This window comes from Morone saxatilis, unplaced genomic scaffold, assembly GCF_004916995.1.
Source record: "Morone saxatilis isolate NCDOM2014 unplaced genomic scaffold, NCSU_SB_2.0 Contig11, whole genome shotgun sequence".
Lineage (NCBI taxonomy): Eukaryota > Metazoa > Chordata > Actinopteri > Moronidae > Morone > Morone saxatilis.
The window spans coordinates 22,091,578-22,107,852 of record NW_023339663.1 but is presented as its reverse complement, the minus strand read 5'-3'; the positions used below and the strand labels follow the sequence as shown (position 1 = coordinate 22,107,852).

General features: G+C 41.4%; 1 protein-coding gene across 1 annotated transcript in view; it reads right to left on the bottom strand.

The window, feature by feature from the left end:
- Window positions 1-16,275, bottom strand: part of si:dkey-205h23.2 (CUGBP Elav-like family member 3-B) — a 120,779-nt gene that overhangs the window by 5,004 nt on the left and 99,500 nt on the right. Inside the window, exons 6-10 of the mRNA XM_035652403.1 lie at window positions 7,983-8,156; window positions 6,958-7,105; window positions 5,536-5,685; window positions 4,658-4,720; window positions 4,005-4,085 (exon numbers count right to left, since the gene is read on the bottom strand). Of these exons, the coding sequence (XP_035508296.1) occupies window positions 4,005-4,085; window positions 4,658-4,720; window positions 5,536-5,685; window positions 6,958-7,105; window positions 7,983-8,156 (616 nt within the window). The remainder of the gene's footprint in view (window positions 1-4,004; window positions 4,086-4,657; window positions 4,721-5,535; window positions 5,686-6,957; window positions 7,106-7,982; window positions 8,157-16,275) is intronic.

Sequence of the window (16,275 nt, the reverse complement as noted above, 5' to 3'; positions counted from 1 at the left end):
GAAGAAAAACACAGAGAGGTTGATTGAAAGAGAAAGATTAAGAGGGTTATATTGAGAAAGAGAAACTCTGAGACAGAGGAAGCGAGAGCGCGGGGAGGAGGAGGCAGAGCATAAGCCAAGTTTTTGTCCCAATTACTGTGTGACAGTAGGACTGTCTTCCAATCTCTCTCCATCCCTCCACACTCATTCACTCAGCTGCCACATATTGTACAGGCCAATCGGGATAAAGAGAGGAATGAACTGGAGAGAGAGAGAGATGGACTCGGGGAGAGTATGCTTGCAGCTGGCTGCCTGGCTAGCATTCTCTCCTGTCTCATTGCTCTGGGTGATAGCATGACGAGATGAGACTGGGGCTGGTGAGAAGGCTGATAAGAGAGCTGCAGTGGTGGCTGACTGTAGTGGTGCTATCCCTTGGTGAGATAGAGAAGACACACACACACACACACACAGGTTGACAGAGTGGAGATTTTTTGTTAAAAGCTGAATCCCCAGTTCTGTCTGTTTAGGTTTAGGTATCTTAGAGAATTCATGCTTTGAAAATAAGTGATTTGTTTGAGAGAAACACATTCATGCAACCGGTGTGTGTAAAGATGTTTGATATGTTAGGTTTGCGGCACACCTGTTTACTACAAAACACCACTTGTTTTTGTTGATTGCATGAACACTTCATTTTTGCCTTTTCCAAGTATGCAAGTCTGTCAGTTCAGCTGTGAGGAGGAAGGGTGAATTTTTTTTTACAACTGTGACCAGTTACTGTGTGACTGGATAAAAGCATGAGCATAGAATCATCCAGACATATATCTTGTAGACTGCTTGCACTTTCCCCCAACGAAATACTGTTGCATATTCAGATCTTTTTAATTATAGTTGTTATTTTAATAGGAAAATACAGTTGAACATGTCCTAGGTACAGAGCATGGTAGATCTTAGAACCGAAAAGTGACAGTGGTTTTGTGTTTACAAGGTAGTCAAAGAGTTGCAGTGTTGCAATGACGACTCTTAACTGACGTCATCTGTTACAAAAATACCACTAAAAGTAAATCTTTTTGACTTGAATTGTATATCTAATATTTTGTCCAGAAGGAGAAAGTGCTAAGATTCAAAGAGCAAAACGATGACATGTTGACAAGTTGATTTGCCTGCATTATTCATACCAGACACTTGGCTGTATGACTTGTACATACATAGCTTAGGATGAGAAGTCATTTGGTATGATTCTCATATGCAGAATTTATTATTATTTATCTTTGAAAAGGGAACTCTGATTTTACACATCAAAGTGTGTTTACAGGTCTTGGAGAGTACTGCTGCATATGTGAGTAAAGTTTTATAAAGCATGTTGTGGCTCCAAAGGGAGCTGTGTGACATCTGATAAATTGCCTCAAGTGATGTCACTTGCCGAATGGGGCTGAAGACTACAAATTTGAAAATTCAAAAAATCTTGGTGTGTGGAGTTAGACAGAAGTGAGCTTACCAGACTTGCTGTGTGGGGATGTAGGCACCAGGTTTTGACAATGAAGAAGAATGTGTGAAATAAAAAAAGACAATAGCCCTGGTTGTGCTACACCTAGGACCACCCTGCTTGTTCACCCACTCCCGCACCAGAGATCACATCACCCCTGTCCTTCAAAACCTCCACTGGCTCCCCGTTCAACAAAGAATCCAGTCCGCTTGAATTCTCGTCACCCCCCAAGGCTTCTCCATTGCTGCCCCCTCCCTCTGGAACTCTCTCCACCAACACTTCAGACATTTTCCCTCATTCGCATCCTTTAAAACTGCACTCAGAACTACTAAAACAGATCTATTTAAAGCTTTCACCCCCCCTTTCCTCCCTTTTATTGCTCCAGCTGTTTTCTTTTTGTTTTGTTTCATGCTGTTTTGCTGCTTTTGTTTATAGTTCTTGATATTGCCTTTGCTGTTTCTGTTATTTTTCTTTTGTCATCATGTAAAGTGTCTTTGAGTACCGTTTAAAACTATATAAAATAAATATATTATTATTATTATTATTATAAATGATTCTGCTTATGCAATTTACCTAGTTAGTTTGCAGCTTTGATTAAAGGTTAAGACATTTTGAGTTTATCCATAAACAGTTGTTGTGCAGTGTTTTTACCGATACGAGTCGGTAATCAGTCTTAAAGTTATGCGGACCCCTGGATCGATCTAAATGTACCATGAAGCGGTCAATGGTCCGTTTCTAAAGTTTTGAGTCGTGGACTGAAGCTTTGCTGTCAATAGAGTATACATCAAGTGTAAACCTATCGTGACATCACCCATTGGTTTGTGGGGTACCGTTTTGAAGCCTTTGAAGTTTGTCATTATAGATATGGCAGTTGGTCGGAGCGACTTGACCAGTTTCGACTCGTCCATAGCAGGAAACAATGGTGGCTCGCCTGGTCGTATTACACTCAAATATGTTTCTGAAACAATTTTTTGGTAAGAAATAGGCAACACAGTTTTGTGTTTCGTGCAGGACGTTGGAACATACTCTCTGAGAATGGCGTGGCCACCTTGTCAGTCATAAGGTAGCATACCCTTCTTTATCATCTATTTTACTCTAAATTGGACCATAATGTACAAAATTAGCATTGTGTTGCATGGAAGAAGACTGGAAACTACAGATTGACCCTAAGAGACGTCCTGATGACACCTATGCAGGTGTTGAGGATTCTGTGGATGTTTCAAATTAAAATGTATTGTCCCTAAATTGATCATAGCCAATGTATCTCGATACATAGCGGATCATCTCAGAAGGGAGAGATGCACACCCATAGTATTGACATGTAACATGTAGCTGTGCTACCTAATATGCTCCACTGAAGTGAAAAAGACACTTTTTCAGAGAAAAGAGAGTACAGTGAATATTTATCTGGTAAAATTCTACTTTTGGATTTGTGGGGATTTCTTTGTTGACTCTCTCTCTCTCTCACACACACACACACCCATAAACACACACACACACACACACACACACACAGACAGAGACAGAGACAATGTATTGTATTGTTGAAATTGCTAGCTTTCAGAAGGAGGTTGAAGCTGAGACTTCACTGTGCCTGGTAGTCAGGTATAGGTGTCTCTTGTTAAATGGCAGGGCTGCAGACTGTGGCAGTGGACTGAGACAGGCTGGGAAAGCAGCCAAAACCCAGAGGAGGCCAAAACTCAGACAGGCCACTGGCTCAACCAAGAATAGCTTCTGTGTGTGTGTGTGTGTGTGTGCGTGTGTGTGTGTGTGTGTGGCTGTGTGGCTGTGTCTGAGTGTGTAAGCGTTACTGTGACTTTTATAATTGTCGCTAATGATTAAAATGTTCCAAGGTAGAAGTGAGAGACGGGAACAACTGCATGTTTTTTTCTATGGTGTGAAATTATGCCTACATGTAAAGCAAATAAGCTAAGGATAAGTTTGTGCCTGTCTGTACTTTATCCAAACACTACTGTGCAGTGACCCTGGCATGCACTCACACTACTGAAAAAATGCAAACATAAACTAACTTTTCCTCTAGGCAACATTGGAAACACTCAATTTCAGAGTTCCTATATTGAATATTCATGCCACTCTACGCTGTCTCATACAATCATATAGATGAATAATTGAGACTGACGAATGGCGTCAAAAAGAGTGATTTACCATCATAGTATATCCTATGCTTTATTACATCTGATGCTGTGGCATAAGAACGAACACCACACGAGGAATGGTAATAAATGATTATGCATGCAGCTAATTAATCTGATGAATATTTATAACCACTTAAACACATTGTAATGGACTGATTAAGCAGTCCAACGCTGCGAGTTTGAATTAGTGCAGTTTTTGAATAATGACAGAGTAACTTTCCATCTCACTGCTAATGTTCTTCTCTTTAAATGGGGAGCCTTTTTCTCACATTTTCCCCAGCCAGCTTTTTCCCTCCCTCGCTAATTCAAAGCAGTGCAGCTACATTAGAATGGAACATGGCAATTATCACCTTTTATCTTGGGTGGGCGCGCTTGCTCGCTCTTACCTTCCCTCTGTTGCTGGGGAATGATGGTTGGTTGCTGGGGGAACGCTTGGCTGATTGGCGCATAGGCGGCAGGGTAGGCTGCTGTTGCAAAGGGAGAACCAGAGTGGAATTTTTCACATCTCCATTTTCATATTTGACACAACAAAAGTCAAATCATTATTCCATTGTTCATTTGTGTCCTCTAGACATTGCATAAATAAATTGCATTATGACTTGGAGCCTGGGCTCATTTGGCTGTGGATCACTACTCAAGGAGTATGGCAAAAGGGGAGTGGAGTGCGGTTCAACTGAGCAGAAACACAAAGGGTGGGAGACTTACACCATGTTAATAAGAGCTGATTTCAGGCAGAAAGCAGTGGTTATGAGAGGTCTATGTCATATCTCTTGTAGGAGGCTATGGCAGGTTCAGATCCACAGCTCTCAGTGTACTTTTGGAATTAAGATTTTTTTGTGTGTGGGTGTGTAATCAAGTCAAATGAAAATCCTTTTGCAATCCTAATGTAAAGTAGCCTAATCCGGGAGGAAATTGGCTGGTCCGGCTATCTCTACCTGTCATAGTGTCTACTGATGTGACAAACAGAAAGGGAGAGGGGAGAGGGAAAGGGACAGATGGAGGAAGTGAGGGAGTAGAGGAGATAGGAGAGACGGATCACCTGCGTAGTGTTGGACGCCAGCATAAGCCTGTTGGAGAGGGTCGGTCACTGTTGGACTCTGTGCTGCAAAGAGACGAAAAGAGAAACAGAGAGAGGGGGGTGACAAAGAGGAAAATGAAAGCAAAAGAGACAAAGAGGATGGAGAATGGTCAAGACAGACAGAGACAAAGAGAGATATAGAGAGAATGTTAAAGAGCGAGACAGAAATTGGCTTAGCTGTAGAGAACCATCAGGGGGTAAGATCACACAGGGAGTGGGAGAAATTTGGGTTGTCATATCTCAGTTCTTCAAAATGCCTGTTCGCCCCAGATGTTTGCATCAAATATTAACAACATGCCAAACAAACCACTTTGTAGTTCATTACAATTGCAGCTGCCTTTGCATAATGCACAAACGGGGAGTGTGTGTCTGTCAATTCTTCAGGAATCAGTCCCAGACAACATTAAGAAGCTGAGGACAGGCTGAGACACATCAAATTAACCATAATGGACTGATGGATGAACTGATGGATTCATCATGATACTAGGGCTGGCTGCTCAGAAATCTGCCAAAGACACAGCTGATTGACCCTCAAGCCTTAAACGCTTCAGTTCAGATCAGAAAAAGATGTAATGAGAGTGTGAAGTAAAAAAGACTCTTGTCAGCTTTTAAACAGTACCTTGTGATATAATTCAACGTGTCACTGACATGTTGAACTTACAGTGTGGCAACAAGGTGATGTTCTTTTTTTGAGATCAAGTGCAGCACTAGAATAATCAAACATTCATAGATCACTATGAGTACAAGCAGCTAATCGTAAGTGTCAGGGTCAGAGCAACAGTCAGTAGATGTTACATATGTATCTCATGTTTCTTTTGTGTAAACCTTGATTGACTCACCTGGGTAAGGGTGAATACCATTGGTGTAGATGGGCTCAGAGGTGGGCTGCCCGTTGCTTTGAGGCGGGAGGGCACTGAATCCGTTGACCCCGATAGGAGCGGCTATGCTGGGCACGGCTGTGGCAGAGATGCCCGGGGGTGTGCTGGTGCCTGCAAATAGATACAGAGCCATTATGGAAACATTAGGGTGCCTGCTTCACGTGCTACACACTCAAAAAATAGAGGTACAAGTATATTTAGGTACTTTTTCACAAATGTACTACTATATAACAAGCACATAGTGGCCCAGCATGAGCACAAATGTGTACCCTTTGTGTACCTACCAGTGTAGTTTGGTACAAATAGGTACCAATTCAGGCTGAACTAAAGGTACAGTTACAGTAATCAGTCAAAGTACCACACTGATTTAGCTGTAGGGAAGGCGCAGGGGAAAACACACTCATTCACCACTGTAATAGAAAAAGCTAAAAGTACTACACTGATTTTTTGATTTTGTACCTTTTTTAAAGGTTTGTGCCTGGGGTGCATAACTGCACCTTTGAAGGTACAAAAGCCAAAAGTTGGCCTTACAAGCTTACAACCATGATGTACAGTATATCGGGTGCAGGGACCTGTGTCTCTTTCTCTAACCACCTTTCCTCCTTGTGGTGATATTCCAACTCTGTCACCTTGTCAGTGCCCTTTTGTGCTGATGGATTTTTATTATTTTTCTAATCCAGGTGAAGGACATTTAAGTCATGTAGGATTATGTTTGATAGGTATTACCTGGTATATGTAGGACTTGTGGATTACAAATGCCAGGTACAGCGTCGAGCCACTTTATTTAATACATTTGCAATGACCCTGCCTTCAGGCGGCCTGCCTACTTAGTGTCGAGCCATCAAAGCTCCTCATGACAAGGGCCAAAAAGATAGTTCAGACTGGGGTCCAGGATTATCTCACACAAATCTTTGCTCTTATATTGTATAAGCCAAGGACTCTGCATCCAAAGTCATCGGATTGGCTGTGTTCCCAGAAAACACACACTGTCACAGAGACACAGAGGGAGATAGCAACAGACAGAGAGAGAGCGAGATAATGAGAGAAAGGAGGAGAGAGAGAGACTATAATGTGGTTGCCAATGAGTGTCAAGGAATGCTGTACATCTTCTCCAACCATGCCTCACTCAATATAAGGCTCTGCTTCTGATGAAACATTGCCAATGTCTGCTTCTTCTGAAAATGGAACCTACATCTTAAAAAATGTAACAAGGGCAAAAGCAGAAAGGCCTTGAATGAATATATTACTACTGCTTCTATAATTCTTGCTAATGATGAAAATGTTCCAGGACAGCTGTGAAAAATGGACAGTGTGTTTGCATGTGCCTCTGCTCTTGCACCTGTGCCAGTTAGTGCGTGCATGTGTGTGCCTATTAGTGTATACCTGAGGACGGTGTCATGGGAGTAGCCACCAGGCCATTGACATTGAAAGCTGCCATTTGCTGCATTTGCGCGGCAGCGATGGCTGCCATGGGGTTCAGGTAGGACCCTTGTGTTGCCGCCATCAGGGCTGCTTGCTGTTGCATCATCTGCTGTTGGATTAAAGAGCAGTGGGTAGAGAGGCGAATGGCGGGAGGGATGGAGGGAAGGACAGAAAAGGAAAGGAGGGTGAAATAGCCGCAGGACCAGAGCATGTTTACTCTCACATCTCTGTTTGCTTGGCTCATGCCTTGTTCTTGAACAGAGTGGTCTGTGTTGCCCTGCAGCGTTGCTTCCCAGCTACTGTAACACTGCTCTGGCCGTGTGCTCATTATACTGACACATTATAAAGGCTATGTGGTGAGATGACTTTTGCAAGTTGGAGACTATGTATATGTACTGTATATGTATATGTGTGAAAGAGAAATGGGGCTGCTGTGGCAGAGTTAGTGGAGAGATTGTGCGTGAGTGGGCGATTCTCACCTGTCAGGGTGAGTTGTTAGCTACTGTGTGAGTGCAAAATCTCATAGACTCTAACCCAGACTCTGACTTTCATGTGTGAATATGGGTAGGGGATGAGTGGGTATAGGTTCTTGGTAATGACGTGTGCTTCTATTTAAGTGCAAAGGCATATGTGTAAGTAGAAGAAATGTTAAAGAGTCAAGCTTGGGTTGGCAGTTTAAATTCACAGACCAAATCAGGAAATGTGGGAATGGAAAGTGAGTATGAAGTGGATGCTTACAACTGTATGAAAGTAAAACAGTGTAGTGCTGAGCATACATGATAAGCAGCTTCCCTGGACAAATTAAGGGATAAGAAGACACAATATGAAAAGCAGTGCAGCATGTTCTGTAAAGCCTCTGTAAATTTGGGCTTTAATAGCATGAATTACTTAAGGAGTTGTTCGCCGGTAGAGTCACATGCCTAGTGGGAGAGAGTGAGTTCAAACCTTAAATCACAACAGTTTTTGTTTTCTTTTTTAAAGCTCACCGTCTCCTCCCCCGCCGGGCTGAGACTTACAGCATGAGAGTAGGCGCCATAGGCCCCAAACTGGATGGTCATGGGACTGAAGATGCCGAGCTGGCCCGCCATCTGGTGCATTCTGCGCAGGGTCCTCTCCTTATCAGTGTCTGCAAACTTGACCACCAGACTGGACGAGGCACCCTAGAGGGACATGTATATTTACAAGGTTAGTGAAATATGGAACCAAACTTCCACATTTATACTTTAAACTTTTTAAAGATAGTTTTTCACATTCCATTTTTGATCCGTGTTCCTTTGGTGGAAACTTTGCAGTGTATTATCATGCTTTTCAATGACTGCCGGGAGATTAACAAAAGCAAATAAACATAAAACAAACATCTAAACACAAAATATCTAAATAGAAGCTGAAAAAGTACTTTGTGCCTGTCAGACTTTCAACAAAGTAGAACAACTCATATTGCCAACTTTTGCAACTACCATTACTTTCAATCAGCAGTGTTTTGCACGTTGCACCTGCCACTTCAGCTGGCCAACCAGCTAATGTGTTAACCAAAGCTGTCTGTGAACATCCTTAGACTGAATAAATAGTTATTCACTGGGACAAACAACAAGGCTATAGCACATATTTTGTAACCACAGCAGTTTGGAATACTGATCTCATCGATACTGATTTACTTTATTTTCTATTTTTTATTTGTATATTTGTTTAACCGAGACATTGCACAATACATGCATTGTGCCATCCTGTAGGCCACTGATGCGCCAGTTACAAAGATCAGTAGGAAAGGAGAACCTTATACACTGATTGACATTGTTACATTTACCTGATAAGTCTATTTCTCTAGTAAATATGTGATGCTTTTACTGGAAGTGTGTAGTGTGAACACTATCAATCTGACTATCAATATAGGCCATTTGGAAACAATGTTGCCATCTTTTATTGTGTGGTTAAAAGTAGTTTTTTTTACAATGTGTGTGTTTCCCTTAGGAAATTACCTACAACAAATTGTTGGCTCCATAATGAAAAAATGCAGAGATGGTCTGTATTTGCTGTCTACATAACCACAAAGGAGAAATAGTGTTGAGAATGTTGTTCATTTCTGTCATCTGATGTCCAGTTTACACAACATTATCAGCCTTTATGAGCTAATATTTCTAAGCCAAGGAGGCCAGTGGAAGTGAATGTGCACCTCTCATGACTGCAGTCATTTAGCTGTCAGCATTAAATGGAAGAGAATAGTGAGTGATATTTGCTTTTGCGAACTTTCCAACTGCACTGTATACACTGGGAGTGAACTGTGATCCTAACCAGATCCCACAGGAGTCCCAGTCCCCCACTGGTGAAGCTCCACTGAATACAGTACTGGGTAATTAGGTCTGACAAAAGCCTTCGGCATGTGGAGGGCGAAGTATTGACTAATGGCTCTGCCTTATGGCAGATATAGTTCCGTATTGATGTCCGTGCTCCTGAGTTTGCATCCAATTAAATCATTTGAGAGACAGAGACCAGAGTCAGTTCCTCATGTGACATCCAGGCAAGGAGAGAGGGAGGAGTGTCTGTGTGTGAGTGAGAGACATAGAGATAGATACAGAGAGAGAGGATCAGGAGGCTGCCAGGCAGAGAAGACAGCCACAGACACTGTCAAGAGGACCAGGCTCCTATTTAATTACAGGCAGTGCATGCTGGGAAATAGCACGGAGCACCACCAGGACAGAAGGACACAGGCAGCCAGGGGGCAGTCAGGATATGATTAGTAAGATCATAAAAGCAAAGACATGGGGAGAAAAGGACTCCATAATCACAACTTGGATTCATCTTTCACAAAATGTCTTATCCTGACAGGGTCAGTACAAGTGAGGCTTTGATTTAGATTTCCATATTTTCTTTGGGTGTATAAATTGAAAATGTATGTGAACTGCAGGGGACACAGTGGCAGAAAAAGATGAAGCTGGCCAGTGTCAGTGATGCTGCTCGTGTTTTTTCTGTACACAAGTTTATGTGACTCTGTATAAGAAATTGAAATTGACAATGCCAGACCAAGCTGCTCCACAGGTCCAAGTTAAAGTTTGAGAGCTACCTACAGGAGGCACATTACTAAAGCAGAGCTATCCAAACAGAAAATCTAAAAAATAAACAAACTTGGGTCCTGTGATGCTGAGGAGTGCTAAGAGTGTGAATTTTTACTGGTGCAGCCTTACTTCATGCTATTTCATAGAAATTCACAAAAACTGTGTCCTATTTTTGTAAGTGCTTCATGAAATTTTAAACAGGAACAGCTAAGTGATAGTGCCGTAGAGTTTGCCAGGCTGGTCTCGTGCTTTGTGGTTGGATTAGACATGGCTGCCGCAACAAACCTTACATAATATCTATTCATATCCAAAATCATTCTAAAAAATCTTTTTCATTGTTTTTATTTACTTTATACTTTACCCTAACATCATTTACAACTTTCTTATGCTTTATCCTCCCCAGCTACTGTTTTTGTTCTTATCTGTTTTTTTAAATAAAAAAATATGCATTTTTTCGATGTAAAAAAATGCACCTTTTTTTTTTTTTTTGCGGCTTTGCAGCTATTTGACTAACCCAAAGTGTCTTATAAACATTCTATTAACCCAACCAAGAGAGTGTGTTGGCTGTAGATAACTGTGAATAAGAGGATGGGGAATGGAGGAAGGCATGAGCATGTACCCCAGGGACAGTGTGTCTCAGATGGGATCCTATCAGAGCCAGCCAGCACCCCACCTCAGGCCAGAGGAGACCCATCTGGTGTTTCTCCCTCGATGCCATTTCAATTAGTTAAATCAATACTCCGACATGGCGCAGTTAACGGCACAGTTTTTTCCTCTCTAATTTCATTTCATCCCACCTCCTGACCTTTTTCAGTTCTTTTTCAACTTTTGTAGGCCTGTTGAAGGGACTGGGCTGTTGGATTTAATGAGGCTGGCACTAAGCAAACATCTTCCTCCAGCGTTGTTGCTCAAGCCTGCCCACAGCACGGGGGCCTGGCATTTAGATCACATTCATTTTCTGCTTTGTGTTTCTGTGTATTTTTACATTCATTTAATACCTCATGAAGAATGCATTGTGAGCATCAGGACTGTGAAAGCCTGAGGCTGCCTGTACCCACTGCACCATGACTCAAGACTCTGGCCTGGTCTGGTTTCTCCCAGCAGAGTGCTCTGCTGTAGACGACAACACAGGAGGAGACCCATTCTGCAGTGTCTACACTCAACAGACTTGGCAGCAGCACTAAAGGACTACAACAGCCTCTGCAGGTGTTGTCAGCACTGCCACTCATGTCAGAGCCTAGCATTTCTGACTTTCAAAGCATAAAAGCCCAAATATCCCCTCTAAAATAAAAAAATAGAATCTTCTCTTATCCTCACTCCTGAACAGGAGAATTTCTTATCCTCACATTTCAAGCAGATGTATTCTGACTAGATCCAAGGTCTAAGCAGAGAAAGAAGATTTCAGAGTGTGATCCCCCTCTCGGATCAAGAGTTTCTATCCACATAAAGAAAGAGTAATATGTGGCCAGGTAATGAAGGAACAGGTGGCAGCAGACAACAGACACTGGATGCAAAGCAGCCACTCCTCACTGGTAGCAGAAAATCACAAGCTGACAAACAAACAGAATAATAACCTCTACCGGCATGACTCCTATACCTGGGGAGAAAATGAATTCGCTGAATTTGATAAGGGCCAACAGGGAGCCTTCACTTTTGACAGGTACAACTAAGGAATTTGTCACAGGTTCAAAAACTAATCTAATTTCTTGAACAACACACTTGACTTGTGAAAATCTCCCATATTGGATTTTGTATAGGCCACAAAATGTGTAGATGGAAAAATACACAACGGTAATTGAGGGATTAGAACTCAACTACACCAGTGAAATGGCATTATGCTTTTATCTCTGTATTACTGTGATACAAAGACACTGGTGTTAAGTGTGTACCAAAAGGTAAACAGACACTTCCAGCCTTTACAGAGGCTTACAACAATATAATATAACAACACACTCATCGAAGGGAAAACTGTCTTTTCAAAAAGCATATTAATGATTAACAACTAATATGCTAAGAACCTTATTTCTCCTCCATTCAGGAAAACTGTAACAGCTACCTTTAAATGACAAATGAAACTTCTAAAGTTGTCTAAGGTTATCTACAGGCTTACAGACTCTAAAAGTGTTAATTGAGAATCTGTAAGAAATTAATTGAATACACCATAACAAGTTTGTTTGGTAATTGGATGAACCCCCTGTGGGCTTCGTATTCAACTCTCTGAACCTTGCTACATCTCTGCTAGCCTCATGGGAGGACTGTCTCTCATTAGCACTGGATGATGCTGTCTTGGTCTGGCCTTGCTGTCCACCACATACTGCTGCAGATGCACAGCAACTACATCAAGCCAAAAGATACAGAAGAAGAAAACTGTCATTCATAACTGTATTTTCACCCATGTATATTACAGTGTGTAAATAACAGTTTTCACTATATGAGGAGCGCAAAAACACAGAACTTCATGTAGTGTGTCAGCTACAAGCCTGCCGAGATTCTACAATAGTTTCATGTGGCGTTAGATGAATTGTGTGTTGCAGTGACAATGCTCTCTGGCTGGGTCTTATCTCTCATTAATCCAGAACTATAGTATCACACACATGCACACTCTTGTCCCTGCCAACACCGGCAAACTCCACAGACCCTGTCAGCCACGCTGTGACACCGAACATGACAATGTCTGCAATTTGCTGGGTGTTGTCTGCCTGCCCCTAGCTCTGCCATTTGAAGTTTTGCCACCTGTGCCTCTGTAGCCTTACTGTAATTTAACAACTGAACCAGTTAGAGTGCCTGTTCTGTGCCCAATCACCTTTTAAGTTAATTTTGGAACCACCTGCAATCTGCAATAAACATCAATTAAAGCTATGACCCGATCTATCAGCGCATGCCCTTCAGTGGCATCCCTTGCCCTTAAGCTTTATTAAAGCCTTTCATTTTGGGCCAGCGTATTTTGGTGCAGGTATTATTTATGGCATGTGTGTATGTGCCAGGTAACACAGATGCTGGAGAGAGAACATTAAGAGGGAGAGAGAGACAGAGAGAGAGTGAGAGACAACTCTTTGTTCAAGGTTCATCCAGACCTCACAGCTGGCAGCAAGCAGTGAGCAGAGCAGCCCACTCTCTGAATCCTGCCTCCTGTTAGTCTGTTGTTGACGACATGTGGCAGTGATATTATCCAAATTAACTGCATCCCCCATCGGTACCAAAGCCTTAGTTGGATACTAATGGCCACCTTGCCTATTAATCTGAGAGGAAGTTGGATTTGGGTAGGGGAGGATAACAGGTGCAGGGATAGAAGGGGAGAGATATGGATAATATAGATTATTAATGAACTTTTGGATGGCTCTTGATCCGCCCCAGGTCTGTTTGGGGCTCCATATGTTGCCTTGGACAGTTCATCTGCAGCAGACCTCAGGTGGCTCAATGGCCCAACATAATGCAACTGTGCCTGGGCTACAGCAAGACAAACATATGCACAAAGTGCACAAAAGTAGTCTGCATGAGCCAAATTTTGATCTGTACAAGGAGGCAAAAAAACTGCCCCAGAGGAGTCCAATTATGTAAATCTTCTGGATGTAAACATAATCTGTTGAGTGAGTCAACAAGATATTTTGAGTAGAAGGTAAATATCTTGATTATAATCAAATTTCATAATGTCATAATTGTGCATGATCAGTGTGAAACATGATTATACTTTGGCTCATGGCCCACTGCTTATTAAATTTTGACCCTTGTGGTTTACATGCCAAAAAGTTTGGTCTCTACTGAGCATAACTACCACACACAAAGTTAAACCGACTGTACCACTTATTTCCCTCCCTCACTACTTCAATGTAATGCAAAATGAGGCGGCATCAAAAAGATGTGTAAATTACATCTGGCTTCCAGGACACTATCTGGCTGCCAGGAAGCGTCCGTAAATATTTATTGCGGAACATCAGTGAAGTGTGTGAAGGTGCGGATGTCTGCCAGAGAGAGAGTGTGCTCATGTGTGTGTCCAGCTGTGCAGTACTCGACACACACCCAGCACTGGCAGGGATGCTTCGTAATTCATCATTTCTTTAGCTTAAGCCGTTTTGGTGGCCTTGTTCAAGCCCGACAGAAGCATATCCAATTCATAATTAACTGCAGCTTGACAAGAGTTACAGGTTTGGTGGCCTCATTCTTCGACTAAACAAATCAACACCAACTAATGCTATTTCATGCATCTCATAACTACTGTATATCAAACTAGACCAATGCACCATTACCTATGGTACTCTCCACAATTTCCTACAGCTAAACTATTCCACACCACTCGAAAGCACATTTAAATCTCTGTCTGTTGTGTAGTGCAGTGGTTCCAACCTGTGGGTCAGGACCACACCAGGGGATGCCAAAGCTTGCTTAGATAGAATTTGTCATTGTTTCAAAAAAAAAATACAGACAGAGAATGCTATACAAAGTTCATCAGAAAACCCACCTCTGATGTAATATTCACAGAAAAAATTTAATCTGATCAAAATTCATCCAAACTGCTCATTTTACACAAACCCTCAGTTATTGTGTTAACTTTTTGTGTTCATTGTGTCAACATCAGTTGTTCTGTACAGTTAATATCCATAAAATATGTAACTTAGTCAGAGGTTGTCAGTTTACCCAATGATAGAAAAGGGGTCCCTTAAGGAAAAAGGATGGGAAACACCAGTGTAATGCAATACAGACTACTGACGATTGTGATTCACATGCAATACACCTTTCTCTTTGCATGTGAGGTCTTGTCCTCTTATTATATTTCCGCATGCTGTATGATTCCGTGTAAGGGTCAATATGTGTTGTCAGCAGTGTCATGACAACCAACACCTGTATGTGTGTTCTATATCTGTAAAATGTATGAAACGATTCTGATGCAATATGATTTACAAATGGGCTGAGCAGCAATATAAGTAGTATTCATAGCTCAACATTATGCCACAACATATCTAGATAAATACCCCAGCCTTGGGTAGATGATACCCAGACTGTGAAGAATAAATATAGAAAAGCTTAAAGTTAATGGGGGCTGATAAACTGCAAGTGTCCCACAATATTATGAAGGGCTTAATTTTGAAATATCAGGAAGCCGTTAAGGAAGCAAAAGTGGCTTATTAATCTGACCTCATTTTGAAGATCCATCCTAACTCTAGGGTGCTTTTCAATATTATTGACTTACTTGTTAACCTCCCTTCTAGTCATTGTAATGAAGCCTCCCTTGATAAGTGTTTTCAAGTGTTTTAAATGTTTAATATTCTTTCACAAAAAGTACTCCCCTGACAGAGGCCAAACTGTCACTGTTAATAATTTGGCTGTGATTAGCTGTTTTTCAGTAATTTCTCCTATGTTGCTGGAAGATGCTATGACTTGTATGAAACCCTTTACCTGTCCCCCTCCATAGTATAAAATATTCAGCAGCCTGTATATCATCTATTATCTATAGCACTCTGACCTTTGTTTAATGTTTTTGTGTAGTTAGGTTTTACCAGATTCTACTACTTCCTTAGAAACTATTTTCAACAGCCTTCATCCTTATGATGTAGTGTAGTTTGACATAGACTGTATTCATCCAGGGTTCTACTTGGATGTAGCAAAAGAAAACATAAAAGTGTCACTGTTATGCTGATGACGCATACCATACCAAATTGTAATACTACATGTCTAGCCATTCTCATAACTTTCCTAAACAGCATATACATGTCAAAAGGGAATTACACCAACTCTGAAATAACCTTTTTTTTGGCCTACTACCTCAATTAAATTGCTTCACCAGGAAGATGACACACTGTCTCCCAATGTACAGCCATTAATTTCACACTAATTTCAAATTTCAGGAACAGGTTAAGAGAGCTGTTCAAACTATTAACTTTTGATAGAGGACTATTTCCTCGTGCAATGAGCAACATTTTAATCCATATGTAGTCAGAAAATAGTCATCCATGCTTTAGTTTGCTCTGAATTAGAACCTAGCTCAAAAAATCTTTCCTTCTCTTTTCTCCCACTCAAACAAAAGTATCCTGATTTGCACTTTTACACTGATTGGCTGTCATTATCAGAAGTTAATTTTAATCAATTGTTTAATGACACTTCTGTTATGCTTTCATTTATTATTTTACCATTATTTCTCTTTCTGATATTTTATATATATATATATATATATATAACCTGGAGGGACAAGCCCCTACATGGCATGTACCACCGCCAAATTGAAGAAGTGGCTGAT